This window comes from Pleurodeles waltl, chromosome 12 (genome assembly GCF_031143425.1).
Source record: "Pleurodeles waltl isolate 20211129_DDA chromosome 12, aPleWal1.hap1.20221129, whole genome shotgun sequence".
NCBI classification, from domain to species: Eukaryota; Metazoa; Chordata; class Amphibia; order Caudata; family Salamandridae; genus Pleurodeles; species Pleurodeles waltl.
Window position 1 is genome coordinate 328819721 of NC_090451.1, and position 27089 is coordinate 328846809.

Here is a 27089-nt window from a genome sequence, read left to right on the forward strand (position 1 = left end):
TTGTGACAAACTGCTCCTAAAAATACCTACAGAACAAATTGCTTACCTAGAGAGTTGCAGCGTTCAATCTGGTTGGAAACTGGCTGCAGGGATGCAAACCTGGAATCAGGTCTGCAGCTTTTTAGCTTCACAAACAAAGCCTTCTTAGGGGCGCAAGTAAAGAATCGAGTTCCTTTAAATGTGCCATCTGTACATCCTGCACACTCGTCTTCCTAAAAGAGGGCACAGAGAAATTAATATGATTTTATTGACCAGTACAAAAAAAACTCATTAAATCTCAAACGCTAAAAATGCACCAATTAATTCTAAAAAAAAAAAACAAGGAGGACGTCAGTGTTGTGGAACTCAGGAACTCACACGGTGATTGTAAACTTGGGCTGCTGCTTATACTCTGTTAGAGTAACATAAACTTGGTTAGTTAATCATGCTGAGATTAATCGCCGGTGATCTCGGGCTGGTTAATTTCAAAATCCTATTTTTATATTTATTTTCTCTCAAAATTAAGGTTAGTTCCTTTGTAGATTCACACTTTTTATTGCTGTATTTTTTTTATCAGGGGACGAGAGAGGGGAGACGAGACTTCAGAAACCAGCCAATGTCATCAATTGACATTTCCAAAGGGAGACAGGTAGTGTGTGAGACCATAACTACCGTAAAGGAATCTCGTCCCTTTCACATAGACAGTTCAAATTCACCTTTATTTAAAACTGCACTGTGGTACCCACGTTGATAGAGGTGATTGCAGCTGAAACCTTGCCTTTATTGATTAGTTTAAATGGTGACGTTGCCTCACATGCGTTCCAGAACAAGGAGAGCGTTCTTTGTAGGTGACGAATTAGCGTTGCCAGGCTGTGCTCTTCATCTCCAAAGTTCCCAATCGTTTCTCCCTTACAGGATGCTGGAACCAAATGGCTGGGCGTGGTGGGGTTACCATAATTCTGCCCCTTTTTTATTTTCTTTATTCAGTGTAGAGGATTCAAACTGGGAAAGATCATGTATGTCCTATATGGCAACATTTTAAGAATGGTCCCTGACCTCCAGTTCAAGATTCTCCAGTCCAATGTAAAGAGCCAACTTACTGAGCACTTTATAGGATTATGGAGGGCTCCTATCCCCTAGTAAACTATGCCTATAATGATGTTGGGTAGACAAAATCAGAATAAGCTTACTTGAGTTCTTCATCCATTTAAAAAAGTTCACCCCAGAATGTGTGGAGTTGATGCTGCACTGGGCCCTGCTGACCAGGCCCCAGTGCATGTGCACTGACCCCTCAAAGTGTATGTGCAATTGGCCGACCTGGCATTGTTAACTTACCTATAAGTCCCTAGTCTAAGGTACAAAGTGCAACCAGGGCTAGTCAGTTAAATATAACCCATCGACTGCAGCACCTATTGTGTCACCACTTCTGTGACAGTGAAAACATGGCTCTAGGTCTGCAATTGTAACCTAATCGTGCAGCTTTTAAACTGCCAACTCGAGATGACAAAATAATCTTTTTTGCCAAGTCCAAATCTTCCTTTTATATATTTTAAGCCACCCCACAGGCAGGATTTACTAGCGCGTAAGACACTGTTCCAGATATAAAAGATAAGGACATGTTGAATTTAAACTTTACATGTCCTGACAGTGAAAATTAGAGATTGACGTTTTCACTGTAACAATGCTGATAATCCCATAGGCGAAAATGTGGTTTGACTAGTTCATGTGCTAATTGCTACCTTACGTTGAAGATCACCAAATATAGTTCTTCAATGTATCCAACTAATTGTTACAATAAACCGACTTATTGGGTAAGTCGGATTTAAGTAACGTTTACTGCATCAATTTCATGCCTTAAACTTCTAGTAGCCGTTTCTGGTTGACTACAGCAGTTGTTACCTGAGACAGCCTGCTGCACTCCTGCTAAAAGGTGTGAATTACTCCCAGGAAAGGGGCACAAAAGTTACATAAGATCTGCACCTTCAAATTGCCTAGCTGACCAGTCCACCTTGGACTTGCGCTGGACTCCGCAGATGTAGGAGAGAGATTGAGTCTTAGGCCACTAGAGGTATCTCTCAGGTTCTGAATCCTTGTCTAGTGCTAGAGTGTACTGTTCCTTGCCACAAGAATGCAACTTGTGAGCCACAGTCAAAGATAACGGTTCTTGAATACAGAGTCCGAGGCTCATGGACTATCACTACTTGTCAGTTTGTGGGTAGCCTTGAATACAGATTGAGAACCAAGGCTTTTATGGGACTCCTGAACTGCATGGCCCCTTCGACGTAGACCCTGAGGCCGGACTCTAATGTCAGAGGACCCCGCCAATCTCTCCATCAACGAGAAAAAGAACCAGAAAAGTTTTAACTGCAAAGGTAAAATCTTGACCGGGATCACCCTAATGACAGCATTCCACCCAGACTTCCATCACAGGTGGCCTAAAACTCATTCCATCGCAGATAGCCTGAGGCTCATAGACTACCGCTAAGGATGAAAAGCAATGATTTACAAACTTTTCAAATCTTTTCCAAACTTTTTGGAGTGAAAAGCAGTGATTTAAATCTTGCAAAAAATCACAACTCTGGTTCCCTTCATCAGGTTTTTGCAGTTTTAGTCTCTATTTGAAGATAAAAAATATATTCTATTTTTATAAATTGGAGTGCTTTCTTATTATGTTGTGTTTCATACTTGTTTACTGTTTTGGTACTGATAAATGCTTTACAGTTGTTTACTTTTGGGTTAAGCCTGGCTGCTGTGTGCACGAGCTACCCAGCACTGAGTTAAGGTTTGATTTAAAGAACACAAACTGGGCGGGACACAGAATAGTGACATTATTACTGGGTGAGGTTCCACAACCACCCCAACATTTCTCAAAATCAAGAAAGCCAACCTCTTCCCAAGTGCTGAACAGTGCAGCTAAGGCCTACAGGAGACGTCCTGGTACATTCCTAGAGCCATTCAATAAGCAGGAAGTTGCTTCATCAGCTGAGCCTGAAGAACAAGTTACTTAACGTCAGTAACATTCTTTCTACTGTATACTCCTATGTTGCTGCAGACACATCACCTTAGAATATCCCAAAGGCACTAGATTGGATCCAGGAAATTTTCTAGCAGTGCTCCTGTGTGCAAATATGTGGCATTGTGTGGCACCGTGCTGATTCCATATCGCCCCAGAAGAGACAAAGGGGAGACACATACAAGTGCCACCGGCGAGTACTGATGATCCTTGTCCTTTCCTTGCCCTCATGGGCGGAGTGTAAAACAATTGTTGGTAACAATGTGCTGATCACTAACTTGGGACCTTATCAGATGTTGCAAATAAGTCACTCAACAGAAAGGAGCAGTGACGAATCTGCAGTTAATGTGTCCACCAGAAGGAGTGTTACAGAAGATAACTTGTTCTTCTGGATACTTCTAACTGCAAATTCCTCACCTTAGAATAGATTCCAAAGCAGTATCTCCCACAGGTTGAGGGTCTAGGGAGTGGGAAAAAACAACAAAGTCTTGCAAAATGGAGTGGGCAAAGTGTCCTTCCCTGCAGAACTGGCTGTCAGTGCAGTGGTGCTTTGTGAACATATGTACTGACGCAAACCTTACAGGCCAGCAGATACCAAGGACAGGCATCTTCTGCGACAACAGTAGTAGCAGCCTTATTCCCAGTGAAATGTGCTTGCATAGCTTCTAGAAGCTGTTATATATATACCAGTGCGTAGCAAATCTTGAAACAGGGGACTATTCACCAACCGGGTCCTCTTTTTCATGGGCTAGAAACCCCATGTTAGCCAATGGGAAAACGCCTTCCCTTGTTTTGCCCCAGAAAACCCCACAAAAAGCTGATCATCCACTCATGGTGCTTGGTACGATCAAATGTAAAAACTTAATGCCCTTATGGTGTTATACACATGTAGCTTCTCCTCCTCTTTTGAGGAGTGAGGGGAAGCAAACAACACCAGTAGATTAATCGACTACAGCCAGGTGGTGCATGGCTATTGCACTTACCGTCCCTGCAGTTCATTCACATGACAAGATGACATAATCACAATGAAGAAGACAGATTTTAGGGTCAGGAGATACAGCGAGCAAGTATGCAGAGGTTTGAAGAGCATGCATATGAGGAATGCCAAGACCAAGCTAAGGACGGACTGGGCCATCACAAACAGTTTGGGAGGGAACATGTCACACCTTTTATAGAGCTCATCACAACTAGTGACTTGAACAAGGATGGTTGGTTGCACAAACACAGAAAAGTGGAAAGGGCTGATGAATAACCTTTTACAGTGCCCGTGCAAAGCATTGCTGGGCTAAAGACAAAACAAACAAAAGGACATTCAACAGTGTCGCTTGTAATGGATTAGTGTTCTGGGCACCACACCAGGTTACAAACTTGTCCCATCACTCAGTGTAGATTGATTTCATTGAGGGGTGCTTGGCTGCAAGGATGACATCAACCACTTAAGACAGCAAATCAAATGGCGCCGCTCAATCTCAACACATGGAGGTGTAAGTTGAGAATGCTCGGATGAAAGCATTTGCCATATTCCCTAGACAGGAATGCCTCCCAAAGTGGTAGCATGATCGGAGCACAGATGCTCATGCGCAAGAGAGCTAGGTACCACATTGTCCTGGCCAAATCTTGGGTAGTTAGGATGACCTGGGCCAGTCATCAGTAATCGTCCTCAGAACTTCTGGGAAGGTCAAGGAGTGGCAGGAAGTGTACAAGAGTAAATTTTAGCCACAATGCACCTCTTAAAGAGTATTCTTATGAAAATTCCAAAGCGCAAAACTACTGAGAGTGTACTTACTTTACGGTGGTAAAAAGATCTAGCAAGGCTTTCCTCACTGGTCGAATATGCTTTGCTCCACCTCAGGATGTGGACACCACTTGTGAACTGCTAGACAATGTCTGCTCAAGTCGCCTGCTCTGGCATTCAAGGACTCTGCCAAGTGGTTGGCCATCAGAAAATGTTTTGTAGTTGCAGCCACTTCGAAAGGTGCAGGTGCAGTACCAGTAGGTTGATCTGAAGCTGGCCCTCCGCTGGAGACCAGAGGCCTCTGATATCCACGTACCCCAGAAGGCCACCTCAACCCAGTAGCGATGTCACCAGTGTCAGCTCTGGGTGCGGAAGGTACAGTAGTCTGCTACAGGACAAACTGCAATTGGTCAGCCATCATTGCACATCTTGTGCTATCTCTTTCAAGATCTGGATGGCCTAGATCCTGGCTCCACTGGGTTTTCAGGCTCCACTGCAGGGCTCACCTGTGCTACTTGGCATAGTTCAGAAGGAGGATGTATTAGGCTAAGTGCCTAAAAAGCCCCAGAACGACCCTCACCGGCAATAAGCCTCAAATACTAGGATCATGTTCCAGGAAACTTGGGCCACTCACAGCACGCATAGGCAGGGGTTTAGCTCCTTTTCGAAAAAAGCGAAACCGTCGCCCGCTGGTAGAGCAGAAGGGGACCTCACTACTTGGTTAAGAATGACGGCAGTGGGTATAGTAAAATAACTATATGTAGACTCCCCCGACATCTTGGCTATAGTTATACAGCCAAACCTGGGCCCCCCTCTTTTGTGCATAAATAGTTATAATAGACCGGACCCTTCTCATCAGCTGTCCCCTAATGTAGAGCTCTTGAATTCCATTGTATCGGACCTCTATTCAACGTATCATATTGTTATAGCCTAGGACTTTAATGTGCCAATTGAGCCCAATCCTGCCTTTGCTGAGGCCACGCAGACAGAAGACTCCATATGGAATATCCCTCCCCATTCTGCCCAGATAAACCCCCCTAAAGTTAGTAATAGGGCTCTGCAGATAATAGACCTTATGATACTCCCTGGCCTTCGCCCTGGCAATGGGCGTTTTCCTGCAGATACTCCTGCTAGTCCAACTTTCTTTAGGGGGTCTTATAGCGGCATTCTGGACTTTGTCCTTTTCGATTTGAGGGTTTGGCATTACATAAGAGATGTGAGAGTGGGAAATCAGTACACCAGCGACTGCGCTCCTCTTCTAGTAGTATATGATAGACAGTTTTTTCTAGGTGCTGTGCCTTCTCCTGATCTTGAACTCACCAATGTCCTGAAGGTGTCTAATAATATGCGCATGGTGAGATGGGAATCGTTTCAGATCTCTATTAAATTATGGGGCAAATTATGTGCTTTAGTTTCTAGTCACCAGCTCTTTGTCGACCACTCTTCACTCACCTCACTTCAGGTTATGACCTCACATTTGGACCTTTTTTCCAATCTCAAAAACCTATTCTTTAAATCTGTTAGGGAAACAGTTCACCAATCATCCAACTCTAATAACAAGTGGTTTGACAAGATATGTAGAAAGGCTAAGAGCTCCCTGATAGAAGCATTAAGAACAAAAGATAGGGATGAAATAGCCAATGCCAGACGTAACTATGCTTCTATATGTAAGTCTTGCAAAAACGACTGGGAAGAGGCATTTTGGAGAGATTTTGCCCAGGCCGCCAGGCTCTCAGACTCTAAACGCTTATGGTCCCTGGTGGCCCGAAAGGACCAAAATCAAGCATCAAAGCCAGAGTGCTACATCCCCCCTGAAGTCTGGCTTACCCATTTCAGGGAACTGTATGGCTCCCCATTTGAATGCGAATCTGCAAGCCATGGGGAATGATCATATTTAGATTTGTCCCCGACTACCTTGACACCCTTCTCATTGAAAGAATCAGTGCTTGCCATTACAGCCCAAAAATTAGGGAAGGCACCAGGGCCAGATGGCATTCCCTCGGATATGTACAAATCAGACCTGACTATATGGGGCCCGTATGTGAACAGGGTCTCAAATGCTGTATTGGCAAGCAGACTTTACCCCCGTCATGGAAGGAAGCAACCATCGTGCCCATACATAAAAAGGGGGAGAGGGGAATTCCAGGGAACTATCGACCTATCAGCCTCTTAGACAATTTACAAAAAAAATGTTGTCATCAATTATTAAGTAGGCTAAAAAAAAATGGATAGAAGATAAACAAGCGCTTAGCCATCTTCAGGCGGGGTTTAGAGACAAAGTAAGCACAATTGATCAGGCATTTCGCTTTCTCTCAATTAAATGGAAAACAGTTGACGTGGATTCAAGTCATCTTTTTGTGGCATTTGTAGATTTGAAATCTGCTTTTGATTTCGTCCCACGCCAAAAGCTATGGGAAGTCATGACCAGAGCGGGGGTTCCCGGTTCCATGATAAACATAATTAGAGATCTCTATACTGGCAATTGTGCCAGAATCCGCTGGGGCCCGAAAGGTGAACTAACATCAGAGATTCCCACACATCACATCGTGAGGCAGGGATGTGTGTTGGCTCCCACACTTTTCCTTTTATTCATAAATGCATGCATCCCTTATCTTTTGAAATGTTCCAATGACGCACCTAGACTGGGAGGGCGAAAGATCCCATGCCTGTTATTTGCAGACGACACTTTGTTAATATCACAAACGGCGACTGGCCTTTCCAACTTGCTCTCGATGTTTGTGGCCTTTTGCAAAGACCATGGCTTAGAAATTAACTCAACCAAAACTAAATACATGGTATTTGGGGATACAAGGCACAAAATGAGGAGACGTATCTGCTTGGAGGGTGTCACACTGGAAAGAGTGGGTGCCTTTGACTAACTAGGGCTAAAATTAGAAGATTCCCATAAATGGCACACCCACTTGCAGAAATCATCGATGTGTTTGAAACAAAGGGCGGGTGGTATTGCAAGATTTGCAGCCAGGTCCCCCAGATTTGCCATCACCCACGCCATAGAAATATACAAATCTCAAGCAGGGGGGGGGCTATACGGAGCTGAATTATGGGGCTACTGTAATCTGGAGGACTTAGAAAAAGTGGAAAACTCCTTCTTAAAGATGTTGTTAAGGGTCCCCACCAGCACTCCAACTTTGCCAATTCGAATGGATCTAAACCTCTTTTCCATTAGCTATATCGCTGCTCTAAGGCCACTTTTGTATTGGATCTGGATTTGGTCATCAGACTCTCTCACCCCTTATAATTGGGCTGAGTAATCTGGTGAGCACCCGCTCCACTACTAAAATCAAGTAGTGCATTTATGTGGAGCGGTTCTTTTCCATCCTTGGGCTGGGGAACTACTGGACAGACCCTTTTTCCATTCCGAAAAATGCCACCCAGATCTTGAAGGATGCTTATTGGCTAAATGTCCAAACATCGTATCTGGCAGTAGCTCCTCTCTCTACCATGATTGGCAATTTCCTACAAACCAAATGCCATTACGACTTCGAGCATTATATGGACATAATACTCTCCATTTGCACGTGCTTTGTATATCAGATTTAGAATAGGGGCCCTTCCCTTGTGTACTTTAACCTATAATTGGCCCAATTCAGTTAACAAGTCCAAGTTATGCCCAATGGGTTGCAGGAATGAAGAATCTCTCATTCATATTCTTTTTCAATGCCCCGCATACACCAAACAAAGGGCTCGCTGGATTATTCCCTTATGTAAACTTATGGGCTTCAGGAACTGCCTACCAGCTTTGAGGATACTCAAATCAGATCCATCTGTGCTATTGGCATGTTCCCTGGCAAAAACATTCTAATCCATTTGGCATCTTCGACTTGGAATCTTAAAAGGTAAATTTCCCCCACGCACATCGGCAGCGGGCAATATAATCCCATAGTTGGTGCGTCATATTGTACGATTAACAATATATTCCGTACTACGCACCACTGTATAGTAGCCATTCCAAGCTCCTGATTATACTTGTATATTTATTTAAACCAATATGTGCCTTGTTTTGTCTTAAGCTCTTATTGCATTTTAAAGTTATATTCTAAAAGTCAACGTTTGTATGTTTTATCCCTTTTAAACATTTTGTATTGTGCTTTTATGGTATATTTTTTACCGAAATAAAGCGGACTGACTGACTACCAGGATCATAGCCTGAATGTCTCAGACTCATTGAGGCAGAGAAAAGCTGTGTCCAGGATTGCCGCAATGAATGGAAGCCTCTGTGAGGAAGTCAGGTGGGATTTCAACTAATTTTGGTGAACGCCAAAAATGTTAAGAGTTCTGTCATTGTTGGGAGCTGGCCCACTACTGACTGTGGTGAGACAGTTTTCAGCAGCCAGTCATCGAGGTATGGAAATACAGGAACTCCTAGCCTCTAAAGATGGGCATAGGCGAGGTCAAAGGGGAGCATGTTCCTGTCTCACCTTGAACAACAGGTAACACCTTTGAGCTGGCACAGCAGGTATATGAAAATAATTGCCCTGCAAGTCCCAGGGTACCATCTGCTCTCCTGAGTTCAGAACAGAACGGACCTAAACCGATGCAAGCATTTTGAACTTGTCCTTCTACAGGAAGGCCTTCAGGGGTCAATGGTCCAAGATAGGCCAGAAAACCCTGTCCTTTTTTGGAATGAGGAAATAGCAGGAATAACAACCTGGACCTTTCTTTGTATCTAGCTCCCATTGTAAGGCATCCTTTGAGAGTAAAAGGCGTGCCTCTTGCAGCTGGATAGAGGGATGCTCCTCTGAAATTTGATCTGGTGTGAGAGGAATATTGGGTGGGAAGGACAGCAAAAGTAGGGCGTAGCCATTCTGAATAATCTGGAAGAGCCATCTGTCTGACGTGATGGATTGTGAACCTGGTAGGAAGTGCAAAATTCTGCCCCCCACATTTGGGTGTGAGCCACTGAGGACAAATTAAAGTGACTTGTTGGCCATCGTAAAAGGGAAAGAGGAGCTTAAGGACTGGTATGCAATATCTGCCAGTGCTGGATCCGCTGCCTCAAAAGAACTGGGCTGTAGGCTGCATGAGTGGCTGGTAAGGCTGTTGCTATCTAGTCAATAGCCCCTAAATTGGTGGAAATGATGGGGAAATTGGTTCACAAAGGTCAACAGGAAAAGGAAAGCAATTTGGTCTTATTATCCTTAAAGCGTTCTAGAACAAAGTCCACCTTCTCCCCAGAGTGGCGAGACCAATCAAAGGGCATGCCCATTAGTGATGCCTATATATAACCAGAAAATCTGGGTCCAGAAATCTATCTAGATCTACATGGATGACGTAATTCACTGCATCCTGACTATCATGGATTGTCTGAGCTAAAGAAGACACAAGGTATTCCACAATCACCAGCAAGATATCACTGGCCATGTTTCATAGGTGATGAATAGATCAATCCAGACAGACAGACTGCATTTGTGAACCTCAGTGGTAGCCTAGCAGAGGAAAACATTAGCTTGCCAAAGGCATCAATCCATTGGCATGCCCTATCCGGGGGACAGGTGGGAAATTAATTTGGATTAGCAGTGCTGGTCCAAGACTCTACAAACAAGACTCTCGAAGTATTGTATTTGCCAAGAAGGTCGCCTGGTCAGCTGTTGTCTAACAAATGGACAAGAACATGGTTTTCACCAGGTGAGAATCAAGGTATCCATAGAGTCATCAGTGAATGGAAGCATCCTGACTATCATGGATTGTCTGAGCTAAAGAAGACACAAGGTATTCCACAATCACCAGCAAGATATCACTGGCCATGTTTCATAGGTGATGAATAGATCAATCCAGACAGACAGACTGCATTTGTGAACCTCAGTGGTAGCCTAGCAGAGGAAAACATTAGCTTGCCAAAGGCATCAATCCATTGGCATGCCCTATCCGGGGGACAGGTGGGAAATTAATTTGGATTAACAGTGCTGGTCCAAGACTCTACAAACAAGACTCTTGAAGTATTGTATTTGCCAAGAAGGTCGCCTGGTCAGCTGTTGTCTAACAAATGGACAAGAACATGGTTTTCACCAGGTGAGAATCAAGGTATCCATAGAGTCATCAGTGAATGGAAGCAAGGGCTCAGATGTCGCTGGATGAGTATGCAAAATCTCAGTCAAAATATTCAGGTTTGTTTAAATGGAAGATAGCTGAAATTCTAGTACCTCAACTGCTCTCTGAACAACCAATGAAAATGCGACAATTTATTCTGTTGTTGGCCCATGTGGCAAGTAAAGCTCTGTTTCAGGAGAGGTGTCAAGCTCACTGGTGTTTTGTAAGCCAATGCATCATTAGTATAATCAGAGGGGAGTGAGGCATCTCCCTCACCATCATCATCAGTATCCTGGGGTGCAGCCTCTTCCGCACGCAGCCTCTTCTGGCACAAGATAAAGGTCAGAACAAAAAAGAAAATGGAGCCTCTGCTTATATGTGTGTTGCAGCAGAGGTACTAGATTAGAGTCAGACTGCATGGCAACTGGCTGCTTTTTGAGATTTCAGAACATGACATAGGTAAGCTTAGGCCACCATCGGCTCAGTCTTACATGGTTGTTGGCACTAGCTCATTACCTGGTGTGGTGGCATGGGGGGGGCAGGGACTGTTGTGGATCTTGGGGACAGAGTGAAAGTCTATACTGAGCCAGTATAGGCCTGGTAATGGATTCCAAGGGGACAAATGGTGCTGCAGGAGGGTGTGGTGGCAGTAAACCAACTGGAGGCCAAAGGCACAACAGAGGAATTCGGAAGCCCACTGAAGATTTGCATCATGGCCTCCTTGAAGGTCTTGACATGCTGCAGGGGTTGATTAATGCCCAGAGAACTCAGGGCACATCGGAATCAACTGAAATATTGGCTTTGTGTCCGGTGATGGAATGGGTGTGCTTCTCAAATCTTGATGTCATTCCACCTTTTCTCTGGAATCGGAGTGGAAATGGGGCTGAGCTCCACTTTGTTTTCTCATGCTTGTGTTTGGAGTTCAACTTACCTGATTTCAAGCGGGGACTGGAGCAGTCACAGGAAAGCCTCTGCGACTTAGAACAGGAGCGAGGTGAGACCATTACTTCTTATGTTATATGATGCACAAATTCATCTCCTGTTCTCAAAATGTCTTTGGGTGCATGAAGGCGCATTGTGGCCAGAAGCCCAGGCACCTAGGGCAGACCTCATGCCGGTCTGTGACCAACATATGCATCCACCAGATGCAGCATGGCTTGAATTAATGTCTTTTTCAGGTGATGACATGGTTCCCTAGCAAACTGTTAGAGAAGTATAAGGAGTTGCAGGAAGACAGTCAAATGTAGGAGCAGAGCTCCATATCTGTGCAGGAAGGCAAAGAATGAAAGGAAGGGATGACAACATGTATTGGCAGCGCTTATATGCGCCTCAGCTCTGTCACTTCCAGTGAGGTATGGATTCAGTCAGGAGCCGGACAACAACACCTACTGGCACGCTGGGGCACTGCAAGAAAATTCTCTGGATCCAGTATGGCAGCTGAGGGATATTTTAAGGTGAGTGATCTATGATTAGAAGTGTCCACTAGAATAACAATACAGGGCCACCTGCAGATTTTCCAGTTGCAAACTGCAGACCTCACTTGCATCCAGTTCACTGAGGAACCATTGTGGGCATCTACTCAAAAGGTAAGCCTCCAATTACAAAGCAATAGGTCACCCTATCAACTTTGAGGACATTTGCCTCTCCCCACACCAAGTAACAAATTTTGCCCATCTGTTGGTATAGACAGTTTTGGTTGAGTGTCGCCTGCCCGATAAGATAACATCCACCACTTCTGGAGGAAGAGAAAAAGAACTCAGATTGCCCCACTCAATCTCCAAGCAAGTAGGTGCAGGCTCTGGAGGTGGGGGTGTAAAACGTGCCCCTGTGACTGCGAGAGGAGGTCTGCCCTGTGAGGGAGACGGAGCGGAGGGCACAGTGAGAGTTGGAGAAGGTCTGAGTACCACAACCTTCTTGGCTAATCCAGAGCTATTAAAATGACTTGGGCCCTATTTTGACGAATCTTCCTCAGAACCCGAGGAATCAAGGGTATGGGGGGGAACGCGTAAAGTACCTGGTCGCACCAAGACATCTGAAACGCGTCCCCCAATGCTCCTTGCACCGGATACTGAAGGCTGCAGAACAACGGGCAGTGCGCGTTCTCCCGAGTGGCAAACAGGTCTATCTGTGGAAAATCCCACATCCGGAAGATGTGAAGGACCAGGTCTGGATGGAGACGCCACTCGTGATCAGCCAAGAAATGCCGACTGAGACTGTTTGCACGTACGTTGAGAACCCCGGCCAGATGGTTTGTTACGAAGCAAATCCGATGGTCCTGTGCCCAGGACCAGAGCTGCAGAGCCTCTCTGCAGAGAAGGTACGCCCCTACTCCTCCTTGCTTGTTGATGTACCACATCACGGTAGTGTTGTCCGTCAAAACTTGAACTGACTGACCCCGAACGGACAGGAGGAAGGCCTTTAGAGTTAGACGTATTGGCCGTAATTCTAACAGATTGATGTGAAACATCTGTTCTACTGGAGACCAATGACTCTGATCTCCAGGTCCCCCAGATGAGCTCCCCACCCTAGAGTGGAAGCATCTGTTATGGCCGTGGCCACTGGAGGTGGTAGACAGAACGGCCTTCCTTGGGAAAGGTTGCCGTCCACAGCCCACCATCGTAGATCCAATGCAGCGTCTCTGCAGATCGTTATCGACTCCTCGAGATCTCCTTTTGTGTTGAAACCACTGCATGCGGAGGCACCACTGGAGAGCCCTCATGTGCCAACGTGCATGAGTGACCAACAGAATGCAAGAAGCAAACAGACCGAGCAGACGTAAGACCTTGAGGACTGGAACAGCTGCTCCATTCTGAAACATTGGAATCAACACCTGAATGTCCTGAATCCTCTGAGGAGGAGGGTAGGCCAGATTAAATGTTGTATCTAGTACTTCCCCTATGAACAGGAGGCGCGGAGAGGCCTCCAGGTGAAACTCGGGCACGTTTACCGTAAAGCCCAGGTTGAACAACAACCGTGTTGTCATTTGCAAGTGATGCAGCACAAGCTCTAGGGACTTGGCTTTTATCAGCCAATCATCTAGGTAAGGAACTACAGATACCCCCTTCCTTCTGAAGTCCGCTGCAACCACCACCATAACCTTCATGAAGACCCGAGGTGCGGAAGTAAGACCAAAAGGAAGGACCGCAAACTGGTAGTGTTGCGACCCTACCACGAACCGGAGATACTTCCTGTGCGACTTCAGAATGGGGATATGAAAATAAGCATTGTTCAAGTCGACAGACACCATCCAGTTTTCCTTGTTCAACGCCAGAAGCACCAGTGCTAGAGTCAGCATTTTGAATTTCTCCTGTTTGAGGAACCAATTCAAAATCCTCAGGTCCAAGATAGGCCTCAATCGACTATCCTTCTTGGGAATCAGAAAATATCTTGAATAGCATCCCTGACCCCTTTCCTGCTCTGGAATCAACTCCACTGCACCCTTTAACAAAAGGACTTGCACATCCTGCTGAAGCAACAATAAATGATCTTCCAAGCAAAACAAATGACGTGGAGGGATGGGAAGGAAACTCCAGAAAAGGAAGGGCATAACCTTTCCCCACAATATTTAGTACCCAAGAGTCCGATGTGACTAACTCCCATTCGTGGAGAAAATAAAATATCCTGCCACCTACGGGAGAAGCATGATCCAAGATGGATAGAAAACTAGGGCTGCTTTCCTTGTTGGGTTCCCCTAGAGGAAGAGGATGAGGCAGGATGCTGCTGGGTGGCTCCTCGTGTTCTAACCCTCCCCCGCCCTCTAAAACACCCATAGAGAGGGTTGGCAGGCTGTTGCGTGCTGGACTGTGGCCTTCCACGAAAAGAGGATCTACGGCCAAACCCCCTAAACCTCCGAAAGGATCTGAAGGGTGTGGATGCTGAAGCCTGTAGCCAAGGATCTTGCAGTAGCCCTGCTGTCTTGAAAACGCTCCAAAGCAGACTCGGCCTTGGACCCATAGAACTGCTCGCCATCAACCGGAAGGTCCAACAAAGTTGTTTGAACGTCCGTGGAAAAGCAGGAAGACCTAAGCCACGCATGCCTCCTGGAGCTTAGCCTCTCTTTCTTTTAAGGCCTTCGGGTTCATCCGCTGGCAGGACACGCATCCCTCCACGTCGTGGTCCAAACTTAGGCACCACAAGCAATCCTTATGAGGATCTGTGACTGACATTCGACCCCCGCACTCATGACAAGGCTTACAACCTGATTTCTTTGGTGGAGACATTGTAACTAGTACAACAAGAACACCTTTGAAACAGTAGCTGTTCGAGAGCCAGAAAAAAACGTTTGCGTCAAAGGCGCGGAAAAAAGGGAACTGACGTCAGCACGCCGGCGAGGATTTCTTATTGCCACGATGACGTCAGATGGAGTTGCGTGCAGAGCCGTGCAATTGTGACGTCCTCGTCGACTTGAAGACCTGGGAAGAAAGTTTCTGTCGAATGCTGGCACACTGGGAGAATTCATAAGGTGAGGAATCCACAGGTAGTTGTATCCATCAGAAATCTGAGAACTCTTCAGTTCAAGGCAACTCCTGGGTCAAGGGATATAGCCCCCAGAAGAAAACAAAGTAATTTCTAACAGGTGTAGAATCCTCTAGTGCAGGCTATGGACTGCCCAAAGTTGTTTGGTATTACTTCCTTTCTCCAGTGGAAAGTACAGTAATATTAAAATATAAACAAGCTAGATTTCCAAGTCTGAATAAGAATTGGCACTTAGACAAAATTAATGATGAAGAAAACCTTAGGAATAAGGGATTAGGTGCACCCAAACTGATCTCCAGTGCCAGTTCGCCCACACAGGTTTCAATACAAGAAAAAGCACTCTAAAGACTATACCAGATGCTCTTCATTTCAAGTGCTGTATTCCAAGGTCCAACAAAGTTGAACGTCTGTGGAAAAGCCAGAAGACCTAAGCCACGCATGCCTCCTGGTCGCCACCGAAGTGCCCATTGCCTTGGTCACTGAATCAGCTGTATCCAGACCCGACTGGATAATCTGCTTGGCCGCTGCTTGAGTGTCCAAAAGAAGCTCATCAAACTGCCTCTGCACATCCTGAAGCAAGCTCGGCACAACAGCTCTTGCCGTGTCCATCAGGGCATGAACATACCTCCGCAGCACACAGGTAGCATTGACTGATTTCAGGGCCATACTGCATGAGGAGAAACCTTTCTTGGCTGCTAGCTCCATCCTCTTAGACTCCCTGTCTGATGGAGTAGCAGGAAACAAGCCAGGTGCAGATCGAGCAGAACAAGAGGCTTGAACCAGCAAGCTCTCAGGAGTCTGATGTTGAGACAAAAATTGAGGATCCCCAGGAGCAATCTGTACCTCCTGGCCACAGTCCTGGAAACCGCCGGAGTCGTGACCGGTTTTCTCCAAATGTCTAAAATGGGCTCAGTAAGGGCATCATTAAAAGGGAGTAGAGGCTCCGCAGACATAGAGGAAGGATGTAACACCTCCGTCAAGATGTTTGTCTTCACCTCCGATGCTGGTAATGGAAGTTCCAAGAATTCAGCAGCCTTCCTTATAACAGTGTGATAAGATGCTGCCTCCTCTGTAAATTCGCCCGGGGATGAAAGATCCCACTCAGGGGATGTATCCAGTCCACTTGCAGAGTCCATATCCTGAAATTCCCCCATAGGCTCAGGAATCTCTCCATCTTCCAACAGCTGTTGCTGATATTCCTGTTCCTCCAAGAGCCTCAAGCCTCTCCTCCTCGATCTCAATCTGGCTTCCAATCTCGGCGTCAACAGAGAATTAGCCGACGTCGACGACACTGTTTGAGGCATTTGGACGCTCTGGTGGAGGAGATGGTGGAGATATACTGAGTCCCGACCGGGATCCATCCAGGCGCCGGCATCAACTCCATTGGCAACATCATCTGGGGCGACGTCAGCGGTGCCGAACCCGCACTTTCAGACGGATAGATGTGTACAAACGGAACCTGTTTGTACGGCGCCAGCGAACCCAAAGAGAAAGCTAATGGACCGGTGGGAAAAGCCGGTGCACCAGCAGGGGCCATAGTCTTGTTGAAAATGCTAAACACAGCATTAAGGAATGCCGCTGGATACGCTTCCGGAGTCGGGAATGCAGGAAACCTCTGCTCATCTTGAGGCACTTAGGTCGGATCCAAAACTTGTGTCACCGGCTCCTGAGCTAACACGGGTGAAAAGTGAGTCGGTGGACTCGCTGACCTCAACCAACGACGGCGCCGGAGAAGCCTGTGGACTCTGAGGAGTGAACATTGGACTGACCTCCCACACCTTACGGGGCTTTGTCTCGGAGGGAACCGAGACCGATCTCTGGAAGAATGGCGTCGAGAATCGTGCCGGCGCCGCTTCTTATGAGATCTCGAGGACTTATATGAAGAAGAGTCCCTAGCCTTGATGACCCTTGTGTGCCCTCTTAGCTTTTGCCAAGAAGAGCTTAGCCTCTCTTTCTTTTAAGGCCTTCGGGTTCATCCGCTGGCAGGACACGCATCCCTCTATGTCGTGGTCCAAACTTAGGCACCACAAGCAGACCTTATCAGGATCGGTGACTGACATTCGACCCCGCACTCATGACAAGGCTTACAACCTGATTTCTTTGGTGGAGACATTGTAACTAGTACAACAAGAACACCTTCGAAACAGTAGCTGTTCGAGAGGCAGAAAAAAACATTCGCGTCAAAGGCGCAGAAAAAAAGGGAACTGACGTCAGCACGCCGGCGAGGATTTCTTATTGCCACAATGACGTCAGATGGAGTCGCGTGCGGAGCCGTGCAATTGTGACGTCCTCGTCGATGTGAAGAGCTGGGAAGAAAGTTTCTGTCGAATGCTGGCACATTGGGAGAATTCATAAGGTGAGGAATCCACAGGTAGTTGTATCCATCAGAAATTTGAGAACTCTTCAGTTCAAGGCAACTCTTGGGTCAAGGGATATAGCCCCCAGAAGAAAACAAAGTAATTTCTAACAGATGTAGAATCCTCTAGTGCAGGCTATGGACTGCCCAAAGTTGCTTGGTATTACTGCCTTTCTCCAGTGGAAAGTACAGTAGTATTAAAATATAACCAAGCTAGATTTCCAAGTCTGAAGAAAACCTTCGGAATAAGGGATTAGGTGCAACTAAACTCATCTCCAGTGCCAGTTCGCCCACACAGGTTTCAATACAAGAAAAAGCACCCCAAAGACTATACGAGATGCTCTTCATTTCAAGTGCTATATTCCAAGGATCCTGCAAAACACAAGCACCAATTGTGGCAAAGTGTATGGGTAATATGCTTTCAGTCCACAGCACAGAAGAGTTTGTTTTCCAGCAACTAAATACCAATAAAGCACAGAGGAGATGAACCCTACCTAAAGTACCTAGTCATTACTTCAAAGGCAGAGGCGACAATGGCTTTTCTCACTTACACTCATGGATAAGTTTGCTCTGCTCCAGCAAGGTAAAGTCATGGTGGGCTAGCAGACCAAAGAAAGGTTCAGGCCAGATGAACCAAAAGGGTTTATTTCAGTAAATACAGTGTGACGTTTCACTTTCTGACCTCCATCTATACTGCACTTTGCCAGTTTCTTCCTCTGCCTTATTACAGATGCTTTCTCATTTACAAGTGTACAATTTTAGTTTGTTTTGCTTTTTATTGCGTAAGCTCAATAAACTGTTGCTAATTCTAAATATAAATGCCTTAATAGGTATTATTTCAACTGTTCCATGTAATTTACCATGCAACATCACTATTTGTGACAGGAAACCGTATACTCTTATCTGCTATTAAAGCGCAATCCCTGGTCAGAAAAAAATGTTAATTACCCTGTAAGCATCTGTCAATCAATCAATCAATCGATCAGTGTATTTGTAGAGCGCACTACTCACCCGTGAGGGTCTCAAGGCGCTTTGAGAGGGGTGGAGGGGGAGCTGCTAATGCTCGAACAGCCAGGTCTTGAGGAGTCTCCTGAAGGTCAGTAGGTCCTTGGTCTGCCGTAGGTGGATGGGGAGGGTGTTCCAGGTCTTGGCAGCGAGGTAGGAGAAGGATCTGCCACCAGATGTTGTCCTGTGGATGCGTGGGACGGTGGCGAGGGCGTGTTCAGCGGAGTGGACGGTTCAGGGTGTAGAAGGTGAGACGATCGTTGAGGTATGCTGGTCCGGCGTTGTGGAGAGCTTTGTGAGCATGGGTTAGGAGTTTGAATGTGATCCTTTTCTTGACGGGAAGCCAGTGTAGGTTTCTCAGGTGGGCTGTGATGTGGCTGTGGCGGGGGATGTTGAGGATGAGGTGTGCGGAGACGTTCTGTATCTGTTGCAGTCTTTTCTGGAGAGCTGCCATGGTTCTCGCGTGGAGAGCGTTGCCATAGTTCAGTCTGCTGCTGACGAGGTCCTGGGTAACCGTCCTTCTGGTTTCGGTAGGGATCCACCTGTAGATTTTGAGGAGCATGTGAAGGGTGTTGAAGCAGGAGGACGAGACGGAGTTGACTTGTTGGGTCAAGGAGAGCGATGAGTCAAGGATGAAACCCAGGTTGCGGGCGTGGTTGGTGCGGCTCCCAGTGAGGACAGCCACCAGGAGGCATCCCAAGCGGAGGAGGTGGGGCCGAGGATGAGGACCTCTGTCTTATCCGAGTTAAGTTTAAGTCGACTGTTCTTCATCCAGTTGGCGACAGCCTTCATTCCCTCATGGAAGTTGGTTTTGGGTGTGTCAGGGCTCTTGGTGAGGGAGAGGATCAGCTGGGTGTCGTCGTCATAAGAGATGATGTTGAGGTTGTGAGATCGGACGATTTTGGCAAGCGGTGCCATGTAGACGTTGAAAAGTGTCAGGCTGAGGAAGGAGCCCTGTGGTATGCCGCAGATGGTCTTGGTGGCTTCAGATAGGAATGGTGGGAGATGAACTCTCTGTGTTCTGTCAGTGAGGAAGGAGGTGATCCAATCTAGGGCCTTGTCACGGAACCCTGCGCGGTGGAGGCGTGTGCACAGGGTTTGGTGGCAGACAGTGTCAAAGGCGGCTGAGAGATCCAAGAGGATGATGGCTGCTGTTTCGCCTTTGTCCAGGAGGGTCCGGATGTCGTCGGTTGATGCGATGAGGGCGGTCTCGGTGTTGTGATCGCTGCGAAAGCCGGACTGAGATGGGTCCAGAGTGTTGTTTTCCTCCAGGTGGTGGGACAGTTGCCTGTTGACGATCTTCTAGAGTACCTTTCCCGGGAACGGAAGCAGGGAGATGGGCCGGTAGTTTTTGAGGTCCTTGGGGTCCGCCATCTATTTGTGGCAAGCAGTGCTGCACATTCACATGCTCTGCATACTTCTGTCATTTAGTGTTGGGCTCGGACATGTTCAATTTGTTTTTCATTGAAGAAGTTTTTTGAGTCACAAGTTATAGTGACCCCTTCTATGACTGGTAACGCACATGGGCACCAACTCCATAGTTAGACTGTTTTCCTGCACTGGAGGTGAGGATGGAGATGAAGCACAAAAATGCACAATGATGACTATGAAAGGAGAAAAGGTATGAAAAAAACTAAAGTTAAAGGGTGAAAGATATCTGCAACAATGAAAGCATTCGAGGAGGATGGTGAGTGCATGGGAGTTCATGAGTCCACATGATTACATACCACGAACAGATGCTTAAAGGGTAAGTAGCATTTTCTGTTTGTGGCATGTGTGACTGTAGATACACATGCTCTGCAAAGAATGTAAAACAGTTCTCCCCCAAAGCAGTGGCTAGCCAGAGGTGGTTGCAGAGGATTGTACAAGTGTACGTAGTACAGCCTGTTTCACTTAAGCCTGTTGTCATGCTAGGACATCCACATAGCAGTGTTTGGTGAACCTTTGTGGAGTGAACCAGGTAGCTGCCTTACAAATATCAGCTATATGGATGTTACAAATAAAGACGATAGAGGCTTTTATGTTTTTTATGTGTAGAATGCAGAGTGGGTGGAGCATTAAGCTGTCTCTTGGCCTTAACATAGCAGGTTTGAATGCACTTGACTAACCAGCGAGCTACCCCTACTTTTGAAATGGCACTGCCTTTGTTTAGTTTAAAGTAGGCACACATGACTGTTGAGTTTTGCAAAATGATTTTATCTTATTGATGTATTACACAATGGCCCTCTTTACATCTAGTGCATAAAGATCTCTTTCTGCTACTCAGTCTGGATGTGGGCAGAACATCGGGAGTGCAATTGTCCGGATGAAGTGGAAAGGTGATATCACCTGGGGTAGAAAGTTTGGGTTAGTTCTAAGGACTTTTCCAGCATGAGCGCTTGGATCTCGCTCACATGCCTTAGGGAAGTGAGAGCAACCGGGAATGCTACTTACCAAGACAAAAATTGGAGAGGGCAAGAATGAGGGGGCTCAAAAGTGTGTCCCAAGAGCCTAGCGAGAACTACAATGAGGTTCCAGGGATGGGAAATAGGTATCCTGGGTGGGATAACCCTCCTGAGTCCTTCCATAAACGCTTTAATGACTGGATCTTTGAACAGTGAATAGTGTTCTCTGTTTTAAAAGTATGCTACCACTGCAGCCAAATGTAAACAAATGGAAGTGTAAGTCAGGCTTGTAAAATAAAACATGTAACAGATAATGCCCTGCACTGCTGGCATTAGTGGACCAATGTGTGGGGTAGGCAGTAGGGGACAAATCTCTTCCAATTAGTTGCATAACAGGCTCAAGTAACGGGACAGCGAACCTGTTTGAGGATCGACACACATTCAGAAGGCAAACTGAGATAACTAAACCCTAGAACCTCAAGAGCCAGATCGCCAGGGTGAGCTGCCTGGAATTGGGATGTCTGAGTGTGCCCTGGTGTTGACATGGAGAAGGTCTGGCCTGTTGGAGGGATTCTCATCAGGGACTACAGACAGCTCAAGGAGGTTTATGAACCACGGCTGCCTGGACCACATGTGAGCCACTAGGACGAGGGAGAGGGACATCTGAAGAAGATTCTTAATCACATATGGAAGGAGTAGCAGAGGTAGAAAAGCATAGGCAAGTATCCCTATTCGGTTCATCCATAGTGCATTGCCTATGTACTGTAGTGTGATAACTAGGAGGCAAAGCTTGGATATTTGGCGTTTTCAGCAGTTCTGCAAATTCATTGTCCACTCCAAGAAGGTACTCCACTAGCAGGTGTACTCTGTGGTGTTACCGCTAAATGCCAAACATCTTGCACTAACGCCGAGGTGGGCTGTGATGTGGCTGTGGCAGGGGATGTTGAGGATGAGGTGTGCGGAGGCGTTCTGTATCCGTTGCAGTCTTTTCTGGAGAGCTGCCATAGTTCACGCGTGGAGAGCGTTGCCGTAGTCCAGTCTGCTGCTGACGATGGCCTGGGTAACCGTCCTTCTGGTTTCAGTAGGGATCCACCTGTAGATTTTGAGGAGCATGTGAAGGGTGTTGAAGCAAGAGGACAAGATGGCGTTGACTTGTTGGGTCATGGAGAGCGATGAGTCAAGGATGAAACCCAGGTTGCGGGTGTGGTTGTTCGGCGTTGGTGCGGCTCCCAGTGAGGACAGCCACCAGGAGGCATCCCAAGCGGAGGGGGTGGGGCCGAGGATGAGGACCTCTGTCTTATCTGAGTTAAGTTTTAGTCGACTGTTCTTCATCCAGTTGGCGACGGCCTTCATTCCCCCATGGAAGTTGGTTTTGGGTGTGTCAGGGTTCTTGGTGAGGGAGAGGATCCGCTGGGTGTAGTCGGCATAAGAGATGATGTTGAGGTTGTGAGATCGGATGATTTTGGAGAGCGGTGCCATGTAGACGTTGAAAAGTGTTGGGCTTAGGAAGGAGCCCTGTGGTACGCCGCAGATGGTCTTGGTGGCTTCAGATAGGAATGGTGGGAGGTGGACTCTCTGTGTTCTGTCGGTGAGGAAGGAGGTGATCCAGTTCAGGGCCTTGTCACGGAACCCTGCGTCGTGGAGGCGTGTGCGCAGGGTTTGGTGGCAGACGGTGTCAAAGGCGGCTGAGAGGTCCAAGAGGATGAGGGCTGCTGTTTCGCCTTTGTCCAGGAGGGTCCGGATGTCGTCGGTTGCTGCGATGAGGGCGGTCTCGGTGCTGTGATTGCTGCGAAAGCCGGACAGAGATGGGTCCAGAGTGTTGTTTTCCTCCAGGTGGTGGGACAGTTGCCTGTTGATCTTCTAGAGTAACTTTCCCGGGAACAGAAGCAGGGAGATGGGCCGGTAGTTTTTGAGGTCCTTGGGGTCCGCCATCTGTTTGTGGCAAGCAGTGCTGCACATTCACATACTCTGCATACTCCTGTAATTTAGTGTTGGGCTCGGACATGTTCAACTTGTTTTTCATTGAAGAAGTTTTTTGAGTCACAAGTTATAGTGACCCCTTCTATGACTGGTAACGCACATGGGCACCAACTCCATAGTTAGACTGTTTTCCTGCACTGGAGGTGAGGATGGAGATGAAGCACAAAAATGCACAATGATGACTATGAAAGGAGAAAAGGTATGAAAAAACTAAAGTTAAAGGGAAAAAGATATCTGCAACAATGAAGGCATTCGGGGAGGATGGTGAGTGCATGGGAGCCCATGAGTCCACATGATTACATACCACGAACAGATGCTTAAAGGGTAAGTAGCATTTTCTGTTTGTGGCATGTGTGACTGTAGATACACATGCTCTGCAAAAAATATAAAACAGTTCTCCCCCAAAGCAGTGGCTAGCTAGAGGTGGTTGCAGAGGATTGTAAAAGTGTACGTAGTACAGCCTGTTCCACTTAAGCCCGTTGTCATGCTAGGACATCCACATAGTAGTGTTTGGTGAACCTTTGTGGAGTGAACCAGGTAGCTGCCTTACAAATATCAGCTATATGGATGTTACCAATAAAGACGATAGAGGCTTTTATGCTTTTTATGTGTAGAATGCGGAGTGGGTGGAGCATGAAGCTGTCTCTTGGCCTTAACATAGCAGGTTTGAATGCACTTGACTAACCAGCGAGCTACCCCTGCTTTTGAAATGGCACTGCCTTTGTTTAGTTTAAGGTAGGTAGAAAAGTATAGGCAAGTATCCCTATTCGGTTCATCTATAGTGCATTGCCTATGTACTGTAGTGTGATAACTAGGAGGCAAAGCTTGGGTATTTGGCATTTTCGGCAGTTCTGCAAATTCGTTGTCCACTCCAAGAAGGTACTCCACTAGCAGGTGTACTCTGTGGTGTTACCGCTAAATGCCAAACATCTTGCACTAACACCGAGATGTGGGGAGAGTGTGTTATCCCCACCCGTTTTTCCGGGCAATACATGACTTATGCAATCTGTTTTGATCAGGACTGCCTTGTGATGTACATGACAGAAGAAGGAATTCAGACCCAAATTGAACTGCCAATAATTACAAGTAGTTTATGAGAAAGGTCTTCTGATAGAGTGTCTACAGACCCTGAACAGACATGTCTTGTAGATGTGCCCCTCAGCCTGTGAGAGAGGTGTCTGTGGTGATGGTCACTTGGTGGACTGGATTTAGAAAGGGCCTGCTGTTCTACCACTGCAGAGAGCGTTGGGTACTGGTTCAAATTAGCACTATATCTTCACATAGATCCTCTGCTTGTGACTACTGTACTGCTAGGCACACTTGGAGCAGACATGTGTTAGCAGGTAGGGGAACGATGGCCATGCAGGAGGGCATCATGCCAAGGTGGTGCATCACTGTTCTCACTGTTAGCTGATGACGTGGCAGAAAAAGGGGCAGCAAAAACGAATGTCTTGAACCCTTGCAGGACTGTGATAAGCCTTCCTTGTGAATTAGTTCAATACTGCCTCTAAGAGGGGTTGCAGGTGGGATTTTCCCAAGATGATGTTGAAACCGAGATAGAGGAGGAGATTTAAGGTGATCTGGGTGCGAGCCAGACACTGCTGCTTCCTTGCACTCTCTATCAGCCAGTCGTCAAGATACAGGAAGATTTGGATGTCACTCCTTCGAAGATGTGCGGCTACCACTGCAAGGCATTTGGTAAAAATTATTGGGGGGGTTGGGGAGGATGGTTAGGCCGAAGGGCAGAACTTTGAATTAAAAGTGCTGTCCACTTACCATGAACCTGAGGTAGCGGCAATGTGCAGGGTGGATTGGAATGTGTACACAGGCATTCTTCTAGTTGAATGTTGTAATAGCGTCATCTTGCTGCAATAGTGGCATGAGGTCCTGGTGCATGACTATGTGGAAATTCTCCGACAGAATGTATTGTTGAGAAGTTTGATGTTTATTTTGGGCTTCAAGGACCAGTCTCTCTTGGGGGACTAGAAAGTGGAGGGAGTACACCCCTTTGCTGAGTTGTTGAGGCAACACTGGTTCTGTCTCCCTTGAGCAAACGTGTATTTACCTCCTACTGGAGGAGCTTTTGATAATGTGGTCAAAGGGAGTATTTGTGGGGGATGTTTGGTGGTGGGGCAGTACGCTCCAGACAGTAGCTCTCTTCTACAATGAACAGAACCCACTGGTCTGAGGTGATGCTTCACCATTGTGGAAGAAGCCCCTTCAAATGTACCTCAACAAGTGTTACAGATTTTATTTTGGGGGAGGGGGGGGGGTTTAGTCACTGCTTAGGAGGGGGCAACTCCCTCAGCCGCTACATCACTACGGCTGCCTTTTGCATTGCTTCCCCTAACGGCACCCTTGGAATATGCATCTTGTGGTTGTTGCTGCTGCGTGTGGTTGATGCTGCTGCCTCTGGTAGGAGGAGAAAGCATCTGTGGAGGTAGTCTTTGTGTCACAACAAAATTGTTACTGGCAAAATGTTTCACCAGACGACAAAGACTGGAAAGGTCCCATTGCTTTGGCTGTATCTGTGTTTTTTAAACATTTCTCCAGGATCTGATCAATTTGAGGCCTGAAAAAGTACTCCCCATCAAAGAGCATGTTGATCAGATGCTGCTGGACTTCTGATTTAAAGCCTGGGATACAAAGCCAAGCATGCCTGCGGATTAAGACGCTGGGATTTATGGCTCTGGCGGTGGTGTCGGTCACGTGAAAAGCACATCTGATGGTGGTGTTGAAAACTGTTGCCCCTCAGCTACAATCTTCTGTGCCCATTGCTTGTATTGGTCAGGGAGGTGGTGGATTAGATACCAAGTGTTGTCCCGTTGGGCACGATCATATATCGACAGCCACCATATGGAGTTGGCAATACACCAATGAGTTGAAGGTTGTGAGGCAACCCTTTTGCATGCTGCATCAATCTTTTTACTATCATTTTCAGCTGAAGAAGCATCCCCAGTACCTGGATAGACAACCCCCATAGTCATCCCATGGGTCACCCCCAGGGCTACGGGTCACAGGGGGCGTCGTAAGGATCTAAGGGCTTAGGTCTACCCTCCCCATAAGAGAAATGTGTAGACACTTCCAGGAAAGGAGGCAGGAGCCTGTGTGGTGATGGATGGGTAGGAGGACGTGGAGGAGGAGGATGAGGAAGAGGAGTAAAAAGAGGAGGAGGAGTAAAAGAAAGAGGAGGAAGAGGAGGAGTCAGCCTTGGGTGCATCGGGCTTGTGCCCCTGTCTTGATGCTTCTTGAGATTTGGAGGTGGAAAGGCCTCCAAAGCTAGTTGCTCTTCAATAGTCAACTCCTTCTTACAAAGGAAGAGTCTCCTGTACCAGTGGTGGAGGCTTTGCAGTGATTATCCCCATCTGGGGATGAATGACTAGTCTTCTCTGTTGAGAGTCCAGCTCCTCCTGACATCATGGAAGGATTGGAAGCTCACTGTCCTATGAGTTGCTGCGGAGGGACGACTGGGCACTGAAGGCTGTTTCAGGCTCAAGGCAGCTTTTCACATATAATGTTGTCTTGGGTGTAATGTGTCAGTCAGAGCTGTCCTCAAGAAGTCATCATTACAGCTGTCAGCGTCAAGGTCTTGTGCAGCTTGCTCAGCGCTGGGATCAGTGCCAGTTCTGAAGCCTTAGATCAGTGCTGGCCATGGCTGAGAGGCAGATGCGGCCCGGAAAGCTCTGCCCCTGAATGTGGGCTGGACTCCTGGCCCCCATAGAGGGGCATTGAGTGTCTTGATGTACACTAGTACTCACAGTAGTCCACAGAAGTCACCTTCTGACCCTGGCATGGACTGCAGGTCTTGAACCTTGGAGTCTGAGGGCAAAATTGGGTTCCGGGATCAAGGATGCAATCTGTTCGACCTCTACCTCTCATTTTGCGTCTACCTCTTTGAGATCTTCACCGAAGATGTCAGGGGTATCATTGTCTTGATATTGCTCAATGCGACACTAAGGGAGTCAATAATCGTGATGGATCCTGATGGCCTTTTTGGAGCGAAAGGCAAGGCAAGTCGAACAGGAGGCCTTGTTATGCTCCAGGGGCAGGCAAGGTTGCAGACAGTGTGTTGCTCTACCTACAGGTACCTGATATGGCACTGTGGACAGGAAT

General features: G+C 46.9%; 1 protein-coding gene across 5 annotated transcripts in view; it reads right to left on the reverse strand.

Annotated features, from left to right (window-relative positions):
* CYLD (CYLD lysine 63 deubiquitinase) overlaps positions 1–27089 on the reverse strand; it is a 381887-nt gene that overhangs the window by 115763 nt on the left and 239035 nt on the right. For all 5 annotated transcript variants that reach the window (XM_069216436.1, XM_069216434.1, XM_069216435.1 and 2 more), the window contains exon 8: positions 47–212. In XM_069216436.1, the coding sequence (XP_069072537.1) occupies positions 47–212 (166 nt within the window). The remainder of the gene's footprint in view (positions 1–46; positions 213–27089) is intronic.